Source organism: Loxodonta africana, chromosome 3 (assembly GCF_030014295.1).
Source record: "Loxodonta africana isolate mLoxAfr1 chromosome 3, mLoxAfr1.hap2, whole genome shotgun sequence".
Taxonomy (NCBI): Eukaryota; Metazoa; Chordata; class Mammalia; order Proboscidea; family Elephantidae; genus Loxodonta; species Loxodonta africana.
Genome location: NC_087344.1, coordinates 190,230,736 through 190,256,389, shown reverse-complemented (window position 1 = coordinate 190,256,389; position 25,654 = coordinate 190,230,736). Strand labels below are relative to the sequence as shown.

Genomic DNA, 25,654 nt, shown 5'->3' with positions numbered 1-25,654 from the left:
TACCAAAAAAAAGCTAAAAGCGGAAAGAGTGTTCAGCATTTGTTTTGCACTGAGCCATTGAAGAGAGAGTGTGCACCCAGAGCAAGAGTGGCGTCACCCAGCTCCTTCCCTGGGAACTACACTCAGCATCTCGGCATCAAGCCACCATAGCTTTTAACTGTGTCTCTGAGCATCTGTCTGCGTTTTATCTTTCTTTGAGTCTGGGAATATTCAAAAAATTTTCCCATATAAATTAATGATAATTGTTTCTTCGCTTTATGCCGTATTTGCTTACGAAAATTTTCATAGGAACGCTTTACTTTCAGACAGCAGGGGAAACCTGTATTAGATTTAAAAAAAAAAAAAACTTGCCTTTTTTTGTTGACAACACAACCCGTATGATCATTTTGACTAGTTCTCAGAGAAGTATTTATGAGTACCTGTTACCCATTGTCGTCAGGTCAATTCCAACTCATAGCAACCCTATGGGACAGAGTAGAACAACCCCATAGAGTTTCCTGGTGGATTCGAACTGACGACCTTTTGGTTAGCAGCCCTAGCACTTAACCACTATGCTACCAGGGAGTAGTCACCCCAAATCATGATCCTATTCACTGAAATCAGTTTCCAAATTAAAAGGGATAGATACAACTACATGTTCCAAATCGCGGAATTGAAAACTGAATTCAGAAAATAAAAATCTGAAAATAAACTACCGTGGTTGAATTGGCCTTTTAAAATTAATGTTGACAGTGAGGCTGAAGAATTACAAATAGAAAAAACTGAGCAGTAAGGCAATATAACACTGAAAAACAAATACGTCAGTCTAAGAATGTCAGACTTCCACAAATATCTCAGAAATAGTTATTCTAAATATAAAAGCCGTTGTGTGAAGTTTCCACCCCTGGTCAGCAGAGTCTACATTAGCAAACAGCTGCTTTCCCTTGTAAAACAGTAAAAACTAAATACCGCACCTATTTAAAGGATACAAAGGAGAATCTGCATTGAATATTATACCTTGAGATGTAAGCTGTCACGCTGATTTCTTGGTGCAGAGGAAAAGGTATCAGGCTTCCGGTTGCCAATTAAGAAATAATGAATAATGGATGAAAAATTAATAATTAATTGTACCTTCATTCCAATTTGTATTTTTCAAAATCAGATTCAAAACATAATCTCCAATATCACACAGGCTTGTGTTATGGTGCACATATAGCCAAGAGTTCAGTAAAATGCGTTAAATTTTTATTGCATTCTGACAGTTGATTTTTCTTACACCTTCCTCCCTTCACTCTACATTGCCTGCTCGGCTCCCAGAGGCTTTGAATTCGCACCCCTTGAAATGGGCTGAATTAAATGAAAACAGACGCCAAGGGTACCAATCTATTGAAAGCAATTAAACCGGAATACATGAGTAAAATGCAAACTCGCCCTACTCCTATAAAGTAAAGATCACCCTCTAGTGTCATTGTTTAAAAGTATGCCTGTCTAAAGCAGTCTGTTCAGGGCTTTCGGGATGTGCAGTTCCAGATAAAAATGGGTAATCACAGCTGAAATTTAGCACCCAGATAACTCATAGTTTAATGTTGTTTACCAGTGTTGGGTACTTCTACTTTAGTATCTAAATTTTAAATTCTTTCATATATGGCTTTGCAATAAATTGCCTGGCTTGGGAAAACACAAAATCTAACTAAAAGTTATATATATATATATATTTTTTTTTAATTTTATTTTGCTGATTTCTTTTCAAAATTGTTAACTCAGTTTTGGCCAATGGAAGTGAGGTAGTAAGAAAAGCGATGTCTGCATACAAATGAAATTAATGGAAAAGCAATGTCTACCTTCTCCTTCCTAACTTTTCAGGGCCCAGGACAAGAGTACAAATGGAAGCCTTCATAATACATGTTTTGAAATGTAAAAGTTATAAACCAGTGCAGTGAATTAATAAGATTTTTTTTAATCCTCTTACTTGAACATATACCTCCATGATGGCCTGGATGTCCAGGTTTGAATATACAATTCTTGGATCCTTGGAATACTACACTGGAACATGGCACCATGAGAAAAGCAAGCCCCGGTCCCCAGCCTAAGCCTGTACCTTCTGTCTTCTCTTCCCACCCGCAGCTGCATCCCACAGAACAACACACGTGGCCTAGGCAGCCTGCACACCCACTCTTCTTACCTACCCCGTTAACAGCAATGCCTCAGTCACTGCCCAGATAAAAATAATCCAATGTGGCAAAAATCTTAGCAATGGATGAGTCCAGGAGAAGGGCATATAGGTGTTCATCATATTATTCTTGCTATTTTACCAAAGGTTTAAACGTTTTTCAAAATAAAATTTTAGTAAAACATAAAGGTTTGGTAGATTTTAAAAACCAAGTCTCAAAATGGCAACATGACTTGACTCACATAGCTTGTGAGTGGCGGAATCAAACCCATAGCCAGCCTTTAGCCTTCAAACCTAGTGTCCTCTCCACACCCTCTGCCACCTCAGTATGGATCCGTGAACCTGCAATAAAAAATAAAGGGCATTAATTTGATCTCTTCTCATTTTGGCCCAACTTTTTGAGCAAAAATTTTGTGTCCATGAAGATGGGGGATCCTCTATTTAGAACAAGACACTGTCTCTGAAAAGCCCCTAAAAGCGAAGATCTTTTGTGGTGGGGGGTTAGAGTTATTCTTAATCTGTAGGCAGAGAAAATCAAAGGATGCCTCCAGATAGCATTAGCCTCTAAAGAAATCTAATTGGGCTGACTCACTGCCTTCTCTTTGAAGTTCAAGGTCCATAATTCCAAGGGATCATTCCTCTATCCCTAGCAAATCAGGCTCCAGATAATAGCTACAGAAACCACAGCTGCTGGTTTTGGAGCAACGGCTAGTAATAACAAGACCAAGAAATTTATTTGCCTAGTATTTTTTTACTCATGAAGCTTTATCGAGACCACAGATTCCCTGTCACTTGCTTTAAAATGTATAGTTTTACTATAGTATCATTCTCCAATAAAAAGAAGTCCTTGGAGCACCGACTGACTCTAGGGCTCGGACAGGAAATACACGAGATGAGCCTGTAGCATCTTGTAGCACCAGAAAGGAAGGAAGTGCTCAAAAAAAAAACAAACGGGTGTGGGCAAGTCAAAGGGACGCAAGAGCCGACCTGAAAGAGCTCCCAATGGCCAAAGCTGAACCAATTCGAGCCACAAAATAAATAACAGTATTGTATTATACCCAAAGTGTAAAATAAATATACATGAGTCTGTAGCGATATAAATAAATGACTGAATAAAAAATAAATGGGGAAGAAGAGACAAATCTTCATTACAGAAAGTGGAACTTAATCCTCGGACCCCAGCTTCTGAGTGTGGACTGGACTTGGTGGCTTGCTTCCAAATAATAGAGTATGAAAAGGGGCAAACAGTAACTTCACAGTAAAGAAACCTGGCAAACACTACCTTAACCAAGCGATCAAGTTAACATCATGGGTGACAAGTCATGTTGATACCATGTACTCCCTGATACGATGTGATAAGAAGTTGATTCCACATCTGGGACATTCTTTTCAAAAGCCCATAACCCCAACCTAATCATGAGAAGACATCCAACACAGTCAAATTGAGGGATATTCTACAAAATATGTGACCAGTCTTACCCAGTTAGGGTCCGTGCCCTGGAGTGGTGGAGCCAATGAAACGTACTCCACGTCAGAAAGAGTGAAAGTTTATTCAGGAAATGTATACATCACCAAGTCAGAAAGAGCGAAAGTTGTTCTTTCAGGAGATGTATACATCACGGGGGACCGGCAGCAACACAGGTTGTCTCTATGGAGTCCCAAAGATCAGTTTTACATTAGAGCTTATATAGAATCTTACAAGGGTTACAAGTGTCTTTGTAGCCCACAGATGGCATGGCCAGAGGAGTTATTCATTACAAGATAGTGACAAGAGACTATCAGACTAAAGAAATACATGCCGGAAATCTCTTTATCAGGCTAAAGATATACAGGTCAGACATCTGGGCTCTGATTTCCCTGTAGGGGGGCTGTAAGTCACAGGTGGTCAGATGGAACAAAGCAAAGTTATTTGCATCAGATTAAAATACAGAACAAAGTCATTAACATTTTGTCAAAACAAAGTCTTTAACAGAGGTATGTGAAGGAGGAGGCAGGCAGAGGAAGGAGACCAGCTTACAGGTTCATTATGGAGTCAGTCATGTCAATCTCTCAGTTGTCCATTTTGAAAAAGGAGAAAACATGCTGGGGAGTCTTAGGGTCACACCAATACTCCTCCAAACTGTCATGAAAAGAGAAAAGACTGAGAAATAGTCACAGAGCAGAAAAAAACAAAAGAAACATGACAACTAAATGAAATATGGTATCTTGGCTGGAATCTTGGAGCAGAAAAGGTACATTAGTGGAAAAGCTGGAGAAATCCAAATAAAGTCCAGAATTTAAGTTAATGGTCATGTGCCAATGTTGGTATCTTAACTTAGACAAGTGTATCATTGTAACGTGAGATGGTAACACTAGGGGAAATGAAAACTGAGGGAGGGTACACGGGAACTGTTTGTATTAGCCACGTAACTTTTCTGTAAATTTAAAACTATTCCAAAATTTTTTGAAAAGTTTATCTCAAAAATGTAGAGTCTGAAATGTTCCCTTTTTTATATATGAAAAGTCCAAACTTTTACAGGTTTTGCTTTGTCACTAACACCGTTTTATTTTACTCAATATAAAACCTAGAAGTTGTCCCTGGTTAGTCAAGCAATTGCCTCATAAATCCAAGCATATGTGCTCCATCGTCAAATTTTGAAAATAAAACCACAGTCTGGGCACAAATAATGGAAGCATTTATGTCAGTGACTTAAATGAACCACAAAAACACTACTTACCTAAACTATTTAAAATTTTATACAGTGGTTGTAAACAAGCTTTTTTTTTTTTTTTTTGCTGTTGTTTGAATATCTTATATAATGTCATAAATGTAAAATTTTATTTTGCTAATTGAAGTTCATTTATCCAATCAACGAAAATAATGCCAGAGACAAGGAAATGAAAGCTATAATTTCAACTTCCCTTTGGTTCCTAGTCAATCAATAAAGCTTTCAGCTCTTAATTTATGTAAGATACTCTGTTCTAGTATCTTCCAGTGTCATAAGGAATACAGAAAAATGTTGGTAGAATACTGTATCAATTATAAAGTGCTTTGTTATTCAAGGCCATAAAATAATAACAGTGAGTATTTACATTGTGTGAGGCTCTGGGCTAAGATTTTTATACCATTACAGAATTCATATACACATCAATATAAACATTCCTTTAAAATGGGTATTATTTTTACCTCCTTCTTACCATTGTTGAAACTGAGGCCTAAAGAAGCTAAGTACTTGATCAAAGTCACACAACTAGTAAGAGTTGGAGCCAAGATTTGAATCCAGGTCCGTGGGACTCTACAGCTTATGTTCTCAATTGCCATTTTATACCCTCACCACTAATGGTACAAATAAAGGCAGCTGGGGAATGACAGAACTGTCACAGGGCTTGGAGACAAAGAATCTGGGTGGCTCCTTGGTACTCTTCATGCTCCCATAATTCTTTGTGCTTATGTCTACTATGGCCACTCCCATGCTGATTCATTTTTTAAAAATGAGTCCTTTCCACTGTCTTGCAAGCCCATTTAGGAAAGGAGACACATTTTATTAACCTTTTTATTCCTCTAAGATCATGGACATTGCCTGGTTAGAGTTATTGTTCAATACAAACACTACTATAGAATAGAAAAAAAAAACAAAAAAAACTATTGTAGGTACATAGGAAATATTATTATATTAGAAAGATACAGACCACTCATTATTCATTCAATGTCTGATCTTCCCCTCATGGGAAGGTCAAGGGTTGTTTAATCACAGATATCATGAGGGTGATGATGACAGTAGTGACGATGATGGTGACCGTCTTCCACCTTTGTACTATTCTCTGAGTCCCTGAAAGGTATCCTTTGAACTTGGTCGTTACTTCCCATGGGAAACCTCCTCTGATTCCCCAGAACTGGGTCAGATGTCCCTCCTATTGGACTATCAGAGCACTTTCACTCTCGTTTCCTGTTTACTTTTCTGTCTGCCCAGCTAGAATGAAAGCTTACTGAATTTTGCTTACCACTAAGCCCCCAGCACCTGGCACCATGTCTGACACATGATTAAAAATCAGTATGTATTTTTCGAGATGATTCTAGCAACTTCAGTAAATTTATGATCTCTTCTCCAGGATGAACGTGATACGGCTATAATTCACCCACAGTTAGCCTCTTACTCAGATCGAAGGTTGTGGCTTCCCTTGAGACAGATGAGTCAGTGTATTTTCATTTGTTAGACAAGAAGTGGGTTGCCTTGTGACTGAGATACTGCATCAGACAGATGGATGGCTAGCTCGAGGTGGCCTAGAGGGAGCCATCAGGGGTCAGAGGGGAGCAAGTCTGCACTGAGTGAGAAGCTTTCCAATTCTGGAGCGCTTCAGATTCATACTTGGATTATATACTTCTCAAGAGGACTCCAGCGTTGCCTGGTTTTCAATAGCAGGGAGAAGTTGGGATTTCTTTGGAAGACAGGGGCTGAGCTGTTCTGAAAATACGCCAGCTAAAGCCTTGAGAAGCCATCCACACCACAGTGTCAGAGCAGCGCTTAAATAATTCTGTTTAATATTGACTGTCACCATCGGGATTCTCTCACACAAGGAAAACACGTTAAACAAGATTCCCCTCTTCTCCCTTTCACTTCATTAATGCAACCAGCTATACTCAGAGAAGTCCTTTGCTGAACTCACTCCTTGGTGGTGGTATGGACACGGCCTGCTTTGGATCTGGGTTCTATTGGCCCATCTCCCAGGGAATATTCCTCCTTCAATTTCTGGAGAAGGCATCCATGCTGCTGTGGGTGTCCCTGCTGGTGCTCGGTAAGTGGGGAGGAGAGGGCTCTGTTCACTGAGAAACATGGATATTCCCAGAGCAAAAGTCCTCTCCTCTGGGCTGCTGAACACACAGATTTTTACTCCCATCTCAAAACAGCAGAAAATGAATGAAAGGGTGGAAGATATTGATTTAATGGTATGAGGGAAAAAATAATGTATTTCCAAAAGTATGTCCTTCGTTCACTTTTGCTTTTAACTGCCTGGGGAAAATTCCACCTATCCCAAAAGTAGGCTTAATTTTTTCATATATATATATTAAAAAAAAAAAAAGTTAGATTCAGTGACTTCCCTAATCAGAGATTATGCAATACCCAGAGTAAAAGATGAACTGAGCCCCTAGTGAAAGGATTATGCCCTGATTGTGGGCTGAGGTAGAAATGGCCTTCCTGCTGAGAATAATTGTTTCTTTCTCTGTATTCTAAGATCAAACCTTCTCTGATGTTTCTAAAAAGCATGAGAAGAAAAGAAATTCAACAGTTTCCCTTTGATTTTTCTCCCCCCTGCTTCTGAATTACTTGTCAATATTTGTCCAGATGAGCCACTGATTTCCTAGCAGCTGAAGCTAGGGAATGAAAGACTAGTCAGTCGTTCATACATTATATATTTATCAGGCATGTTTGTCTTGTTCCCAGTTGTATCCCCAGACCCTAACACAGGGAAGGATTATTAGCGTGACTGGCACATCATGGGAGCTCAGTAAATGGTGAATGAGTGGGTATAGTTGACATAGCACAGAGACACAGAGGACCTGGCCTCTACCCTGAAGAGCTGACACTCTGACTGGAAGTCAAAGCAGGAATGCAAGAACATTTGACTTGGCAGTACAAGAAAAATGTTCTGCAATGGGTCATAGGATGGTGTGTGATGATAACAGATTTTTACTAACTTTTGACTATACCCAAGACACTCTTGTAAGAATATCCTATGTATTGATCAATCTGACCCTCTAACAACTAATGAGCTGGAGCTCTTATAGCTCCCAGTGTACAGATGAGGAAACGAAGGCACAGAGACTTCAGTATCTTGCCTAGGCTTCATGCCGCTAGTAAAGTGGCAGAGTCAGGATTCAAACCAATAATCTGACTTTGGAAGCTACCCCATACTGTGTGTCTAGTTATGAGTCCCAAATAAGCTACAGTGGTAAGTGTTCTAAATTCAGAGAATAATGAGGTCTCTGCAGCCCAGGGGCATTGAGAGAGGTTTCACAGAGGAAGTGGGATTTTATCTGTACCCTGTTTGTTTTGTTTTTTAACTCATGGGTATGACTTTGCTGGGTACTGAAGGAAGAGAAGAACATTCCAGCCAAAAAGACAGTGGAGCCAGGTCTCAGAGGCAGCCATAGTCATACGAAACAATGACAGGAACCATTTACCAAGGACTTAAGTGGGTTTTTTGGGGTTTTAACTTATGTAACTCATTACTGCATTACAGCCTGGGAGGTCACTTTTATGATAGCCATTTTACAGGTGAGGAGACTGAGCCTTGAAAGTTTATGTAGTTTGCCAAAGTTCACACAGCTAAAATTCAAAACTGTTTCTATCTGAGTCCTTTGTGTTACCCTGTTTCTCAGAAGAAAAAAAAATGAACCCATTGCCGTCAAGTCGATTTTGACTCATTGTGACCCTATAAGACAGAGTAGAACTGCCCCACAGAGTTTCCAAGGAGCACCTGGTGGATTCAAACTGCTGACCTTTTCGTTAGTAGTCATACATCTTAACCACTACGCCACCAGGGTTTCCAAGGGGTGGGTGGAATTAAACATGTTTCTCCTCCTCCTGGTTGGAAGTAGGATGTGTGCATACAGGCTCTTGGGGTGAAAGGGCTGAGACTCCTTGCTTTGTGCTAATCCTTGCCTTGTGACTCTCTTGCAGCTCCAGTCAGTGGGAAAATTGGTAAGTCTCCCTTTTCTTTTCTCTTTATGTTTCTAGGCATCCAAATAACCGTATTATATCTCAAATACTTGCAGGTTGGCCTTGTTGTCCCCTTCATCATTTTCCTCATTGTATGAAACCATCACTTAGTTTGGTGGCTCTGACTCTAAGAATCAGAGGTATTTGGGAATCACACTCTCAGACCAAACCTGCCCTTGTGATGGATGAACATGGACCGGCCTGGGATATAGGTCCCAAGAGTTCACAGGAAAAAAGGATGCCACCCACCTGATGTGGGATTCTAGCTGAACCTGGCAAGATGCATATAATCCCGAGAGGGAACGACGGACATAAGCCATTACCTCAAAGTGGGAGGCTGGGACTCAAACAACTTTCCTACTTCTCATTTCCTAGCTCCTGCCTAAACAAAAAGGAGCCCTGGTGGTACAGTACTTAAAGGGCTCGCCTGCTAACTAAAAGGTTGACAGTTCCAACCTACCAACTATTCCACGGGAGGAGGTATGGCAGTCTGCTTCTGTAAAGATTTACAGCCTTGGAAACCCTATGGAGCAGTTCTACTTGGTCGCTGTGAGTCGCAATTGACTCGATGGCGTGAGTTTGGTTTGGGTTTAGCCCAAAGAAAGTACCGCCTCTAACCATGTGTAACCAATTTATCCCAAACTTGAGTATTCTGTGTCGATATTTTTCTGTTAATAGCACGAATGACAATGACTTTACTGCATCTTGAGCAGAATCTGATATATCACTTTCTGAATCAATTTTCATGGTACACCCATTGAGCGATGAGCCTTCCAAAGCACGGATCTTTGACCAGGCTAGACAGTAGCATTAAACGGGGGAAGAATGGTTAAGTGGATGTTTCCAATAGCACATGATTTGTGTTGTAATCATTTTTGTTTTTAATTCTCACAACCTCAAAACTATAAAACTAAAAAAAATGAACACTCGGTTAAAAGAAAAGAAAAAGAAAAGCCTCAATAACAGTTTCTCCAGCTTCTACCTATTGATGTTTCAAAGATCTTAGGGCCCAATTTCACACAAGGCCCATATTTTATTGTTACGAGAGTGTCTAAGGTTTGGGGAGTTAGGAGAACCTAACTCCCTGCACACATACTCTTTGTGGCTATCTGAATATAAATTTCTCTTCAGACAACAGCCTGCTCATCTGCCCCATACCTACTTCCGCTTCCTGTCGATAAAAATGTAGCTTGGATTCTTTTCCGAGCTTATTTGCCCCCCAAATTCCTACGCTCCTTCCATCTACAACCTCCACCCACTGCATGCCCACACCCCACAAAGGTTCATCTTAGAAAGGTACATGTAACCCAAGGAGCTTGGGCAGGAGTCCAGGAGGAATGAGATCCGCGCCTCTCTACCTGAGCACCTGGTTCACTGGAAAAGGTAGGAGGGCTTCTGAGGTCCCCATCATTGCTCTTTGATGGTGAGTAGATGCTGCTGGGGTTTTCCTCTGAAAGGCTTATAGACCACTGAGCAGCCACTTCCCCTCAGGTGAGGTGAGCTCAGCTGGAAGACCTGCAGCCTAGGGAAACGGCAGCCTTCCCCAGGGCCTTCTTAGGCTCCTCCAGTCTCTCCCACACTAACCACCGTGCTGGGACTGCAGCATCTCCACCTCACACTCTTCTCCTCCTCAGCAGCTCCTCCCAGGCCTGTGATTTCCCTCCAACCTCCGTGGACCCCAGTCTTCCAAGGAGAGACAGTGCTTCTGACTTGCGGTGGATTTGGCTTCTATGCCCCAGGCAAAACAACATGGTACAGTAAGCTCAGTGAGAAAGAAACCCCAGGAAACACCCTCAAGGTTCATACTTCCGGACAGTACAGATGCCAGACCCAGGACTCACCCCCCAGCAGCCCTGTGTACTTGCAATTTTATTCAGGTGAGAAAGAAGATGACTGAGTTAAAACTTTAGAAATGGTTTTAGTTCTTCTCAGCTCCCCAGAGTTTCCAGGAACAGGGGTCCTTCATTCCGGTCTAAGCTTGGACCTCAAATACTTTCCATTTCACAGTGTCCCTCACTGTCAACAAATTTTTTCAGACCATTTAAACTTGGGCTTAAATGCCTAATGTTTATTCAACAAGCAATGTTGAACACCTATTCCTACACTTCTTCCATCTACAAGGAAATAGGTTAGTTTTAGGGGATACAAAGGTGACGTTAACGTTCATCCTGCCCTTAAGGACTTCTCAAGGTTAAGCACTCAGCTGCTAACTGAAAGGTTGGCGGTTCAAAACCATGCAGTAGTGATCTTCTCCTGTAAAGATTACAGCCAAGAAAACCCTCTGGGGCAGTTCTACTCTGTCGCATGGGTTGCTATGAGTTGAAAATCGACTTGGCAACACCTATTAACGACAACAAGGCAGAAATTAAACAAAAAACCTGTTGCTGTTGAGTCGATTCTGACTCATGGTGATCCCATTTGTTACAGAGTAGAGCCGAGCTCCGTAGGGTTTTCTTGGCTATAATCTTTATGGAAGCAGATTGCCAGACCTTTCTTAAACAGCACTGCTAAGTGGATTCAAACCACCAATCTTTCAATTAGTAGTTGAGCACAGACCATTTCTATCACCCAGGGACCTAAGGAAGAAATTCCAAAACCAAAAATCCAAACTTGTTGCTGTTTTCGAGTTGATCCCAACTCTTAGTGACCTGATAGGACAGAGTAAAACTACTCCATAGGGTTTCCAGGGAGTGGCTGATGGATTAGCAGCTGAGTTCTTAACCACTACACCACCAGGCCTCCAAGGGAGAAGTTACATGCATATAAATATATTGAGCATAAGTTACAAGTGCCGTAAAAGAATTCAGAGGTGGGAGATCTCCAATGTCATCATCCCCCACCTCCCTAATATCTGTCTCTTCTCTGTTACTTCTTTTTTATTTCTTCCTGTCCAGCTTTGGCTGGTTTAGATAACAGTTCGGAGCACCTCCACGACCATTGCTCTATAGGATTAAGCATTCTAGGAAACCCTGGTGGTGTAGTGGTTAAGAGTTATGGCTGCTAACCAAAAGGTCAGCAGTTCAAATCCACCGGCTGCTCCTTGGAAACCGTCTGGGGCAGTTCTGCTCTGTCCTGTAGGGCCACTATGAGTCGGAATCGACTCAACAGCAATGGGTTTGGTTTGGTTCTTTTTGGTAGTCATCTAAGTGAGAATGGACAGAGGTAACCTCTAATTAGGAGTCCCTGGGTGTTGGTGTTTGGTTGCTAACCAAAATGTTGGAGGTTCGAATCCACCCAGAGATGCCTCGGAAGAAAGGCCTGGAGATCTGTTTCCTAAAAATCAGCCATTGAAAACCCTATGAAGCATGGTTCTACTCTGACACACATGGGGTTGTCATGAGTCAGGGTCCACTCAATGGAAATTGGTTTTCATCTTCTAATTAGGAACTAAAGATCATGTGAATTTCTGTTATGGACCACATTCATTGTCCCTTGAACCTAGACCTGTGTCTCTGACAAGAAGCCTGCACAGCCACACAGCATATTCAAACACACTGTAATATTTCCTTATAGATTTCTTTGAAAGCTACTTCCTCGATAGCTCCTGCTCTGAGATTTGATGAGCAGGTTGGTGTGCTTCTTTGACATACCCTGTGATGTCAAGGATTTTGATCATATCTCTCCTTTTGGCTTTTTCTCCCCATATTAGAGTCTTTATATTTTGATTCTGTCCTTGAATGATTGATTAGATATGCTTGCTAATTCAAGAGACACAGAGGAAGGAGGTAGCAGGAGTGCCCTGAATGACAATATCTTGTCTCTGTGTTGTTCCCAGCCTCCCTCATTCTACAGTCCCCACACTCTGTGTTTGAAGGTGACACGCTGGTTCTGAGATGTCAGAAGCGAGGGAAAGAGAAGCTGATGGCCGTGAAATACTTCCTCAATGGAAACTTTCTTTCTCATTCTAATGAGAGCTTGCAGTTTTTGATCCCACGAGCAAGTTCAAAAAACAGTGGCTCTTATACATGCATTGGCTATGAGGACAAAAAATATCTACTTAAATCAGCTAACAAAATTATCCGAGTTCAAGGTAAACCTTTGATTTCATGTAGATTTTCTCAGCAAAGTCAGCCTGGGGAAACGGGGTATGTCAGGAGGGAATCTGTAGATTGCCTTGAAACTCTGGATAGATGAGAGGCCTAAGTCCTTTAAGAGACAGAAAAAGCAAATGAATCTGGGGAAGAAAAACGTGCTGGAAGGGTCTGGCAGGCAGGGTGTCTGAAGTTTGCTGGGCTCTGTCGGAGATCTCAAACCCCTCATCCTGAGAATCGGTTTTACCTTTTGTCTCCAGAGCTCTTTCCTCTTCCGAAGCTGAAAGCCACAGCCTCCCAGCCTACCGACGGGAATCCTGTCAACCTGAGCTGTCACACCCAGCTTCATCCAGAGCGGCTGCACACTCCACTTCACTTCAGCTTTTTCAGAGACAAAGGGGTCATCCTGTCCAACTGGAGCAGGTCCCCAGAACTCCAGATACCAAGCGTCTGGAGCGAGGACTCAGGACGGTACTGGTGTGAGGCCAGAACGGCGAACCTCAGTGTGCGCAAGTGCAGCCTCCCGCTACGGATCCAGGTGCAGAGTGAGTGCTGGAGCAGGTGGGCGGGGGTGCTGCTGCTTCCTGCCTGTGGAAGTGGGGACCACCACAGAGATGGGCTTGTCCTCCTGAGAAATGTGCGGCCTTAGGCTGAGAAGTGAAGCGCTGTAATGAAAGAGATTCAGGATTTCATTTTCACCTTCATTTCCCTTCAGTCTACTTTTGAAACTCCATCATCCCTGCTGATTCGTGAAACTAAGTACCAGAGCTGGGAAAAAACAAAAACAGCAAGGTGCCCTGGTACCAAGCTATAGATTTTAGAATGCCAGATCCAGGGGTGACCTATTTACTTTAGAATTCAAACATCTACATCTTCCTTATCAACAGCAACAAACAACACGAGTGCTGCATTGTGCAAAGCAGGAGAGTAGGACATGTACACGCAGAGATAAATACAGTAAATACCAGCTGGTCTTAGGGACCAAAGCAGGACTTCTGGAAATGGGTGTGGTCCAACCCAGTGCCATCATGCCCTCATTGCTATTACCCATCCCCAAAATACATCAGAACACTAGCTGTTTTGTTAGTTGCTGATGAGTTAGCTCTGAGTCATGGCAACCTGATCTACAACAGAAAGAAATATTGCTTGGTCCCGAGCCATGTTCTCATCGTCCAGCACTATATCAGATAATATGCTGTTGGGATCCATGATGTTTTCATTGGCTAAGTTTTGGAATTAGATGGCCAGGCCTTTCCTCCTATTCATCTCAGTCTGGAAGCTCCGCCGAAACCTGTCCACCATGGATGACCCTGCTGGTGTTTGAAATACTGCCAACGTAGCTTCCAGCACTGTAGCAGCATGCAAGGCACCACAGTATGAGAAACTACAGGTGATGGGACCACCAGCTAGGACATCAGAAAAAAACAAATGCTTCTCTATAGGACAGACAATTTTTCCCCTCTTGGGATCTTGTGTATCAGGATGGAAAAGTTATTACATTTAGTGATGTCTTCTGGAAGTCCAAAATCCACTGCCTTCTGGGCCACATTGCTGGCACTTGCTAAAGAGGATATAGTAAAGTCACACAAAAATGATACTGTCCAACATCCAAGCCCTTCCTTCTTCTTAATGGAGCAAGGAGTTCTTTCTAACTCTTTTTATTATTATTATTATTAATGGACTTTATGTAAGATCTCTGTGCTTAGAAATGGGAGAAATTATAGCAGGAGAAAAACTCGAACAGCCAACCTTTCGGTTAGCAGCTGAGCAAGCTAATCATTGCACCACCCAAGGACTCCAAATAGCTAACACTATCTCCACCTGTTGTCTTGTGTTCATACAGGAGTGCCTGTGTCTGGAGTCCTCATGGAGACCCGACCTCCAGGGGGGCAGGCAGTTGAAGGGGAGAAGCTGGTCCTTGTCTGCTCCATGGCTGAGGGCACAGGAGACACCACGTTCTCCTGGCACAGGGAGAACATGAATGAGACAGTAGGGAGGACATCTCAGCGTTCCCAGAGAGCAGAGATGCAGATCCCTGTTATCAGTGAGAGCGATGCTGGGGAATATTACTGTGCAGCTGATAACGGCTTCGGCCCCATTCAGAGCGAGGTCATGAACATCACTGTGAGAAGTAAGTTTTTATCTCCATTGACCTTATTTATTCTCAGTGAATTTCCTTATATTAGAGGCAGACATAGCCAATGTTATCTTTGTGACTCGCCCTTTTCCATTTCCATTTTTGCTGGCAATAGACACTTTCTATTCTTAGAATATGAATAACTTCAGTCTGGTGATGGGAAGTATTACAGTGAGGTCGTGCTGGCCAGAAGCCATCTTGCCTCTTGGAAGTGATTTTATATGTCTGTGCCGTGATCTGGAAACCCTGGTGGCATAGTGGTTAAGAGCTATGGCTGCTAACTAAAGGTCAGCAGTTCAAATCCACCAGGCACTCCTTGGAATCTCTGTGGGGCAGTTCTACTCTGTCCTATAGAGTCACAATGAGTCGGAATCTACTCGGTGGCAATGGGATTTGGTTTTTTTGATTGGTGCCATGATCCATTGTGTGTTGATTTCAAAGAGCAGCCTTATCTCATTAACATCATTTTAAGATGGAGCCCAGCTCTGGCACTGTAAGCGTCAACTATACCTCTTCTTTCAATTAAAAAACAGCATTTATCAGGCCAGTCAAGTACGACTAAATCAAACGCATAAAGAATTTCTTTTCTCCTTTACTGGAGGCAGGAAGGGTTCTCAGTATGCAAACCGTACGCAGATCAGGAAATTTCCAAGTACAGACAGTGAATACAGAGCCCAGTTCTGTCAGTGGAAGAGCCTTACTGTGGGATCCTCTGGTTCTAGCTCATATTCTTCTTTTCCTCTGACCCTAAGAAGCCATACAGAGTCAACCCAGGTTTCCACTCAAATATTCTGGCATTAAATGAGTGATTTGTACTGACTGGGTTTCAATGCTTCCTCTATCTCAGGCTCAGTTGCACCCCTGACTACCCAATAAAGGTAGCTTTTCTTGAGGAGCTACTAGGAGGCTAGCCTTCCCTGCTTTCATTACACGAAAACTCCTGAAAAGAGTTGTCTCCACTTGTTCTCTTCCTTCTCTTATTGTCCCTCAAAGCCAGTGCCACCAGGCTGGCATAATTCCACCACAATTACTCTTGTCAAGATCATCAATGACTTCCATGTTGCTAAGTCCAATGAACAATTCTCAGTCTTCATTTTATGACTTACCAGCAGCTTTTGACACAGCTGTTCCCTCCGTCCTTCTTGAAATACTTTCTTTGTTTGACTTCTGGGACCCAGCTTTGTCTTGGTTCTCTACCTATTCATTGGACACTCCTTTCTGGTTTCCTTGACTGGCTCTACATCATGTTTCCAGCCTCTGAATTTCAGAGCATTCCAGAACTCTGTCCTCAGACTATTCTCTGTCTGTGCCCACTCTCTAGGTCATCTCACCCAGTCCCATGACTTTAAACATGCTGTGACTTCTATAGACTTATGACACCCAAACTCAACCAACATCCCAGATTTCTCGCCTGAACTCAAGACTTACATATTCAAGTACCTAATCAACCACTCCACAGAAATGGCCAATGAACATCCCAAATTTAACACATCCAAAACCAAACTCTTCACTTCACCCTAAATCTGTTCCTGCTTGGAATCTCTCCTCCTCTTGATGTACATAAAACTCCATTCTTCTAGCCGCTCAGGTCAAAACTCCGGGCATCATTCATTAACTCCTTTTCTAATTTTAATTAAATGCCCATGTCCAATCCACCTACAAATCCTGGTGGCTCTGCCTTTGAAGTATACCCAGAATCTATTTCCTATCACCTCCACTGCCATGGCCTGGTGAAAGACATCAGCATTCATGCCTGGATTATTGCAGTCACACCCTAACGGGTCCTCTGTTCCACCCCTTCCTTTCCACAGTCTATTCTCAACACAGCCTATTCTCGACACAGCACACATAAATCAGATCATGTCACTTTTCTGCTCAAAATCTTCCCATCACCTTCTGAATGAAAGCTAACATCTCTTCCATGGCCTACCAAGCCCTATATGATCTGGCCCTCCTATCACTCTGACCTAATTTCCCACCTCTCTACCCTCATCCCTTCCATTCCAGTCACACTGGTCCCCTGGCTCTTCCTGAAACCTTCCAGGCATGTTCTCATATCAAGCCCTTTGCACCGCTCTTGTCCGATAACCTCATGCTCACCCCCTTACTTCCTCCAGATCTCTGCTCAAATATCACCTTTCATGAGGCCTCCCCCAATCACCATATATAACACACACTTCCCCTAGCACTCCTTCCCCCTACCCTGCTTGATTTTCCCTCCACAGTACTTATCACAACTGACATGCTATGTGTTTCCTTGTTTGCTTATTAATGTCTCCCACAGATATATTAGCTTTGGGAGGATAGGTCTTAGTTTTGACCACTATTGTATCCCAAGTGCCTGGGACACTGTTTGCCTTATGTGGTTGTTGTTAGTTGCTGACGAGTCAATTCTAACTCATGGTGACCCCATGTGTTACAGAGGACAACTGCTCCATAGAGTTCTCTTGACTGTAATCTTAACAAAAGAGGATCACCAGGCCTTTCCTTCCATGTTACTGCTGGGTGGTCTCAAACCTTTAGGTTACAGTCAAGTGCAAACCATTTGCACCACCTAGGGACCTTTGCCTCATATTAGGTATTCAATAAATATTTGTTGAATGAATGGATTTTACATGCATCATTTTTGTTCATTCTAGTAACAATCCTAGAAAATAAAGATAATATTAACTCCATTTTACAGAAAAGGAAAGTGAAGCTCAGAGAAGTCTGGTAATTTACATAAGGTCCCAGAGCTTATACACCACAGAGCCCAGATCTGAACCTAGATGCAATCACTTAGCTCAAAGAGAGAGAGAGCAATGTCAAAATTCTCCAAAAAAATACTATATAGTCAAGTACCTCCCATCAACCATAGTAACTGAGCAGATGGCTGTGCTGTTTATAGGGCAGTCAGCCCTGACAGCTGAGAGCTCTGAACCTGAACGGCTTAGGTGGTTAGGGCTTGGGGCTCTGCTGTGCTATCAGCTCGGCTGCACAGTTCTCCCTTCAGCTCCCTCGAGGCAAGTCCTTAGACCAAACAGGGCCCTCCCAGGTGCTGGACTGAGCTGTTTTTCCAGAACTGTATGTTCCAGAAGGTCAGCATCTCGCTATGGGAATAGTTGGGGAACAGCGACCTTGAGCGTAATTTCCAGGAGGAAAGAGTTGGGGTTGAGCTGGGCATAACTTGAAGGACATTTCTAGAATCATCTGGAAGAAGGAGAGAGAGGGTTAGAGCAGTTCAAAGCTGCCAAGAGGCAGTGGCATCACTAAGGGGACTTGAGGGGTGCAGACCACACTGGGTGACACTAAAATGTCTATAAATTTTTCAGGCAGGGTTTCAGCAGGAATTCATTATTTTTTTATAAGAATATCCCTGTAGTTAGTTACAACAACAAAAACATTTTCCATAAGCCCAGTTTACATGTATCAATATACCTACAAGGCTAAAACTCAATGCTAATTTTTGAACCCTTCTAATGTGCTCCGACTCATAGAAACAAAATCCACTTGACAGCAACAGGTTTGGTTTGGTTTAATGCGCTCCCATCAAAGCTGTCATTATTACCCAATTACAATGATGCTTTGAAACACGTGGTTTCATTGTTGTTTTAGTTGCTGCCAGTGTTTTCATAGTTGCTGATTTTGTCAAGTTGATGATTTTGTCAAATTTCCTGGTGTTTTAACTACAATATTGTGGTAATTAGTATTTTCGAACCTATGTCAATAACTTCTTTGAAAATGAAGTAGTAATCAAAGGAAAAGAAGGAGAAAAATCAAAAAAGGCTTCTGCTGAGTGACTTCTAACATCGTAACTAATGCTGTTTTAATTCAGCATAGAAAGATTTTACAAAACAATTTTGTTAGTATTTGTATAATCTAAGAAATATTACATTTAAGCAGGTCACGACTATATTTAATCACTATTATTCTAGGATTAAAATTGATAGTAAACATTACTAAGGATTCTGTATGGTCTGGTATCAGAGGAAGCCCACAGGGAAGGTCCATGGGGGGACGGGGAGACATCATGAGTTACCGCACTGCGTGACACCAACTCTAGTGCCACCGATGTCAAGAGGCGCCCTCTGGAGACTCTTGAATGCCCTGTAATCCAGAGGGACACTGAAGACAAGGAGTTCTGCTTCTCCAAGAAGGCTCTTACACTGTAAATCGCACTGGTGGCCGGGAATGTGTTGATAATTTACACATATCCGACACCAAGGCTCCGATTACACATAAATGTTGGTAATTCCAGAATAAGTGTAAGTTACTTATCTTCCTTTTGGGGGGTTAAGGTAATTAAAAAAGAATTGGGCTTCTCTGAAACAGACAGTAAGCAGATCACTTTACACAGTGTAATTTCATTTTACCCCCAGAACAACCCTGCAAGGTTGGGTATTATCCTAAATTAAGGAAACTGATGGCCTTGGAAATTAAGCAGCATGTCATGGACTCAGCTGATAGTCGATGGAGCAAAAATTGGCTCCTAACTCTTTTTCTATTCAAGGATTTTATTCTATGCAGGAGCCCTGGTGACGCAGTGGTTAAAGTACTTAGCTGCAAACTGATGTTTAAACTCATCAGCCAATCCCCGAAAGAAAGATATGGCAGCCTGCTTCTGTACAGATTTACAGCCTTGGAAACCCTATGGGGCAGTTCTACTCTGTCTTATAGGGGTGAGGAGTCCGAATCCACTGGATAGCAGTGGGTTTGGGTTTGAGTTTTTTTTACTCTATGCAAAATCTCTGTGTTTAGAAATGGGAGAATTTATAACAGGAGATAAACTCAAATAGCCAATCTTCCAGTTAGCAGCTGAGCAAGTTAATCATTGCACCACCCAGGGACTCCAAATAACTAATATTATCCCCAGTATCAGATGAGAAAACCGAGGTACAGGGAGATTAGGTGATTTCCCTAATAACATAGCTAGTATGTGTAGGAGCTGGGATTTGAACCTAGCAATCTGGTATTAGAGTCCATACCTCTTAGTAAAACAAATTTCCATTACTGTCCCCAAGACCAGACCAAAACAAAACAAAAACCTGTTGCCATCGAGTTGATTCCAACCCATAGTGACCCGATAGGAGAGAGTGGAACTGCTCTATCGGGTTTCCAAAGAGCCACTGGTTGATTCGAACTGCCAACTTTTTGGTTGCTAGCCAAGCTCTTAACCACTGCGCAACCAGGGCTCCCTTACTGTCCCAGATAGGACCAATTTCTTATATCTCCTCCCAGACCCCAGATCAGGAGAAGCAGCCATCTCCTCTAGGAAACAGGGTTACAAGAAAGAGGAATAATTTGCTTTCTGCCCTGTGAATCTGAACTCCTAAGACCAGGCCTAGGTATGGTTGATTCTAATTTTGCACAGATGGGTGCCCAGGCAGGCGATGAGGAACAAGTCAATACAAGTCTTTGAGTCCAAGCTGCTCTGTCCCCTGGATTTCTCCCCTGCTCACTGCCCCTCTAGTTCAGGTGCAAACCTGTTAGCGGCAGCTGTCATGGTGGGGAGGAACGGCTAGCTGCCCTCTGAATGTTAATTGTAGGTGGAACCACTCACAGATCCAACTATATATGTAGTCCTGTTATCGTTGTTAGGTGCTGTCGAGTTGGTTCCAACTCATAGCGACCCTATGTACCACAGAACAAAACACCGCCCAGTCCTGTGCCATGCTCACAATCATTGTTATGCTTGAGCCCATTGTTGCAGCCACTGTCAATCCATCTCGTGGAGGGTCGTCCTCTTTTTTGCCGTATGTAGAGTCCTAGGTGTCACAAATGGTTTGCCCTCAACTGCTAACCTAAAGGTTGGCAGTTCAAACCCACCCAGCATTACCTCAGGAAAAAAAGGCCAGATGATCTGCTTCTGCTAAGACTGCAGCCAAGAAAACCCTGTGGAGCACTTCTGCTCTGTAAAATACGGAGTCGCAGTGAGTCAGAATGGCAACTAACAACTCTCTCTCTACCTATAGATAGGTATATATTTAGAGTCCCTGGGTGATGCAAATGGTTAAGGCACTCGGCTGCTAACCAAAAGGTTTGAATCTACCAAGAGGAGCCTCAAAAGAAAAGCCTGGCAACCTACGTCTGAAAAATCAGCCGTTGAAAACCCCATGGAGCAGCACAGTTCTACTCTGACACACATGGGGTCACCATGAGTTGGAATCAACTCAATGACAACTTTTTTTTTTTCTTGTTTGTTTTAATACAAATTGCTAGTTTCTGAAATGACATCACTGAAGGTGAAGAGAGAAGGCTGCTTTATTCTTCCCCTGGCTCTTCCCCTGGCCACAGTCCACCCTGACCCTTACCGTTGCCTCCTACACTTCACAGTGAGTCACTTCCTCTCACATACAGGTCGGGGCTGACCTGCCCACAGTAGGAGCCGTTTTCTGGGCCTCACCAGCCCCTGCCCAGCCAGAGCAAGCGTTCTTGGCCTATAACCTTGCCCACGGAGCCCACATGAGTTGAGTCCTAGTCCCTTAGATACTTCTTTCTCCCAGGGCTCAGGATCTCAGCCAAGCTGAGGAAAGATTTCAGGGTTCCAAGGACATTTTAGGCCCTAAACCTCTCCCCCTGTGCTCACATATGATCTTTCTTCTCAGGGACTGTAAGGAACAGAAGTGACCTTATTGCTGCAGGAATCGCTGGGGGGCTGCTAGGGATCCTTCTTCTGCCCGTGGCTCTGCCATTTTACCTCTGGCTTTCAAGGAAATCAGGTTTGTGTTCTTTTCTCTTTTGCTGGAGTCCCTGCCCTGTCCTTTCCTCAGACACCTCAGCTTATTGCCAGCTTCAGTAAATACCAGGTCTCCATTCCCCACTTCCCTACCTCCAACACTCATACCCTTTCCTTGAGGGGCAGCTTCTCAAATAGAGACAGTGCGTGAGAGATGTTTCTTTTGAGTCAGGTTTACTAAACCTCAAGTCGAAGGTAGAGACAGAGTGAAATTTTTAACTTAAAATTTCAAAAACTTTTTCTAAATAATTTACTTGGGCAGTTTCTTTTGGCTCATATAGACTGGCAAACTAGATATTTCATCCTATCCTAAATCTACTGTAATTGTAGACTCGAAACAAACTAAAGAACTATGTGAAGAAGTAACTGAGAACGGAAGCTGGCTAATCTCAACCCTTCTGCCTCGTCAGGGACTTCCCAAGTCAAGGCCTGAACCCAAGGTCTTGTGCCCTGACTGCTCTACTCTGCACAGGTCAGCCCACCAGCTCTTCTCCTACCTGGAGGAGAGGGTCTCTCCAAAGCACCAACCTGGTGTGGAAGTTAGGCACACAACTTTTTCTAGCTCTAGAGTAATTAACCTGCATCAGTCCACTCTGTATTTTAATTCAATTCAATTCAATTCAATTCAACTCACTGGATCCTCATGGTGCACCTTCTGGGCACTGTGTTGGGCTGGATCTAGGAACTCTGAACTTCTGACACAAGTCTCCTTAATAAGCCTGAGCAGGGAGCCTGAGGTTCCTCTGGGCATGACCACAAATGCTCCTCAAAGTCCACCCACAGCTCAGTGAAGTATGCCTCCCTACTCTGTAAGAGAGGAGATTTGGTTTTATTTAATATTTCCGAACTGTATCAAGAGAGGCTTGAGCCTCAGTCAAGTCTCAAACAAGTGCAGATTAAACCCAGGAATGCTTAGTCCCACCTCCAAGTTATACACTTTAATTATTTTCACGAGAATCCAGAACTGGGTTTATATTTGAGTTGACTTTATGGATGACTTCTCTTAGGAAGCTCCTGTTTGTGAAGTCTTTGAGAAAGAGCTCCCTCTGCTGACATAAATGTGCCTTTGCTTTCTTTTTTGCAGGAGATGGTTCTCTGGGAGACACAACCAGGTGAGGCCTCAGCTTCTGCACGCAACTGCCAGGAACACAATATGTATAACCATGGGTTGCAAACTTAGGTCAAGTTATTTCTCTAGGTTCTGTGGCTAACCAAGCGTTTTTTCACATTCCTTGAAATGGGCAAAAATATAGCTTCCTTGAGCTCTTCTGGTCAGCTAGTAATTTACACCATAGATTTTGCGCTTCATATCAGTTTCTTATTTGAAACTTACTCATTTATTTAAATAGATGATACCATAGGTTATAGATTTTCTGTGCTGTCACAAAATATTTCTGGTACAAATAAACCCACAGTTAGACAATGTGTTAAAGTAACTATGGGTACAATGACGATACAGTCTAGATTTTCCAGGGGAGTCTAAGTGTCTCATACATGTCTTCCTCTTTTTCTTTTTTTCAAATTTCCACATAAATTTTTCATTGACAGTTACATTTACCACAATTTGTCAGCGTTCTCTTTAACTGTATCTATACCCTTCTGTTTGTGCTCAAACTCTCGTCTTTGCTATGGTTGTGCTGTGCTCACTGCTCCCACACTCAGAGCCAAATTTCCCATCACCAGAAGTAACACGTCTCTAGGTTCTAAAGCATACTTGACCTCTCCCCCCTCTTCTCCCTGGCAACCACCAGTGAGTGTTGGTCTCTCTATATTTATCTGTTCTTATCTTCTTATAAAAGAGGGCTCATACAGTATTTGTCCTTAAATACTTGACTTATTTCACTTAGCATTATGCCCTCCAGTTCATCCGCGTTATGTTTTGTAGACTCATCATTGTTCTTTATGGCTGTGTAGTATTTCAATGTGCGTATGTACCACAATGTGCTCATCTGTTGATGGACACTGTAGTTGTTTCCATTGTTTTCCTATTGAGAATAAAGCTACGATGAACATAGAAGTGCATGTATCTGGTCGTGTGGGTAGTTTACGTCTTTAGGGTATATTCGTAGGAGTGGGATTGCTGGATCATAACGTAGCTCTATTTTCTAGTTTTTTGAGGAAATACCAAACTGTTTTCCATAGTGGTTTTACCATTTTACTGTCCCCCAAGCAATGAATAAGGTTCCAATCTTCCCACATCCTCACCAACATTTGTCGTTTTCTTTTTTTTTAATCAATGCCATTTTAGTAGCAGTGAGATAGTATCTCATTTTAGTTTTGATGTGCATCTCTCTAACGGCTAATGATCACAAGCATCTTTTCACGTGCTCACTGGATGTCTTCTTTGGTGAAGGTTCTGTTCATGTCTTCTGCCCATTTTATAATTGGGTTGTTGGTCTTTTTGTTGTTATAAATTTTGGAGATCAGACCCTTATCTTATACGTCTTTTCAAAAAAATTTTCCCTAATCTGTAGGTTCTCTTTTTAATATTTTGACAATGTCTTTCAATGAGCAGAAGTTTATAAATTTTATGAGATCCCATTTATCTATTTTGTCTTCTATTTGTCTATTTGTTGTAATGCTTGTTACCCTATTTTTACAAAAGACTAGGTCCCATCGTTTTCTCCCTATATTTTCTTCCAGGAGTTTAATGGTTTTAGGTTTGACTTTAGCTCTTTGATTCATTTTGAGTTAGTTTTTGTATTTGGTGTGAGGTGTGGGTCCTGTTTCAATTTTCTGCAGGCGGATATCCAGTTTTATCAGCACCATTTATTAAAGAGACTGTCTCTGCCCCACTGATGGACTTTGAGCCCTTGTCAAAAATCAGTTGTCCATAGATGTTTGGGTTTAGTTCAGAGTTATCAGTTCTATCCCACTGACCTATGTGTCTATCATTGAACCACTACCATGCTGTTTTGATTACAGTGGATGTACAGTATATTTTGATATCAGGGAGTATAAGGCCTCCTGCTTTGTTCTTTTTCTTCAGTATTGCTTTGGCTATTTGAGGTTTCTTTTCTTTTCATATGAAGTCAGTTATTAATTTTTCCATTTCAGTACAGAATGTTGTGGGGATTTGTATCAGGGTTGCATTGAATCTGTACACCGATTTAGGTAATGCTGACCTTTTCACTATACTAAGCCTTTGTGCCCATGAGCACAGGAGTCTTTCCATTTTTCTAGTCCTCTTTTAGTCTTTTATACCAGTGTTTCATAATTCTCACTGTAGAAGTCTTTTATGTCCCTGGTTAGGTTAATTCCTGGGTATTTTATTGACTTGGGGGCTAGTGTCATAACTTCTTTTTGACCTAGAAATGTATGTTTATTCATTAGTCTTTGTGTCCTTAACTTCGGTTTGGAAAATATGGTCCTCCTCTTCTGCCATGGCAGTGTCTGGGTCTTAGGTTATAGCCAGGAACTTGGAACATGGTTTATGTCTAACTCTTTCTTTAATTGCCCAGACAGGACACTGTGCAGAACATTTTACCACCTCCTGATGATGAGGCCAGGTTTTTAACCAATCAAGAGTGACTGCTCTATCTGTGAGATGAATACCCTGTAACTATGATGTCAGGGGCTTTCTGGCCTTGTTCCCAGGAAGCCAGCTTATACAGCGCCCCTGGGTTTCTTTCAAAAGAACCATCTAACTCTGTATTTGTTGTTGTTATTAGGTGCCATCAAGTCAATTTGTACTCATAGTGACCCTATGCACAACAGAACAAAACACTGCCCAGTCCTGCGCCATCCGCACAAGTTTTGCTATGTTTGAGCCCACTGTTGCAGCCACTGTATCTCATCAGAGTTCTTCCTCTTTTTCTCTGACACTCTACCAAACATGATGTCCTTCTCAAGGGCCTGGTTCCTCCATATAACATGTCCAAAGCAAGACGAAGTCTTGCCATCCTTGCTTCCAAGGAGCACTCT

The 25,654-nt window shown here is 42.3% G+C and overlaps 1 protein-coding gene across 2 annotated transcripts in view; it reads left to right on the top strand.

Annotated features, from left to right (window-relative positions):
* Positions 1-6,127: 6,127 nt before the first annotated feature.
* FCRL4 (Fc receptor like 4) overlaps positions 6,128-25,654 on the top strand; it is a 33,440-nt gene continuing 13,913 nt past the window's right edge. The window contains exons 1-8 of one of the 2 annotated variants that reach the window (XM_023554127.2): positions 6,128-6,922; positions 8,809-8,829; positions 10,485-10,724; positions 12,623-12,877; positions 13,139-13,423; positions 14,722-15,009; positions 21,600-21,713; positions 22,815-22,842. In XM_023554127.2, coding sequence (XP_023409895.1) covers positions 6,808-6,922; positions 8,809-8,829; positions 10,485-10,724; positions 12,623-12,877; positions 13,139-13,423; positions 14,722-15,009; positions 21,600-21,713; positions 22,815-22,842 — 1,346 coding nt within the window. In that variant the 5' untranslated portion in view covers positions 6,128-6,807. Of the gene's footprint in view, positions 6,923-8,808; positions 8,830-10,481; positions 10,725-12,622; positions 12,878-13,138; positions 13,424-14,721; positions 15,010-21,599; positions 21,714-22,814; positions 22,843-25,654 lie in introns of both variants that reach the window. The other variant, XM_003414949.4, reaches the window with a different exon arrangement.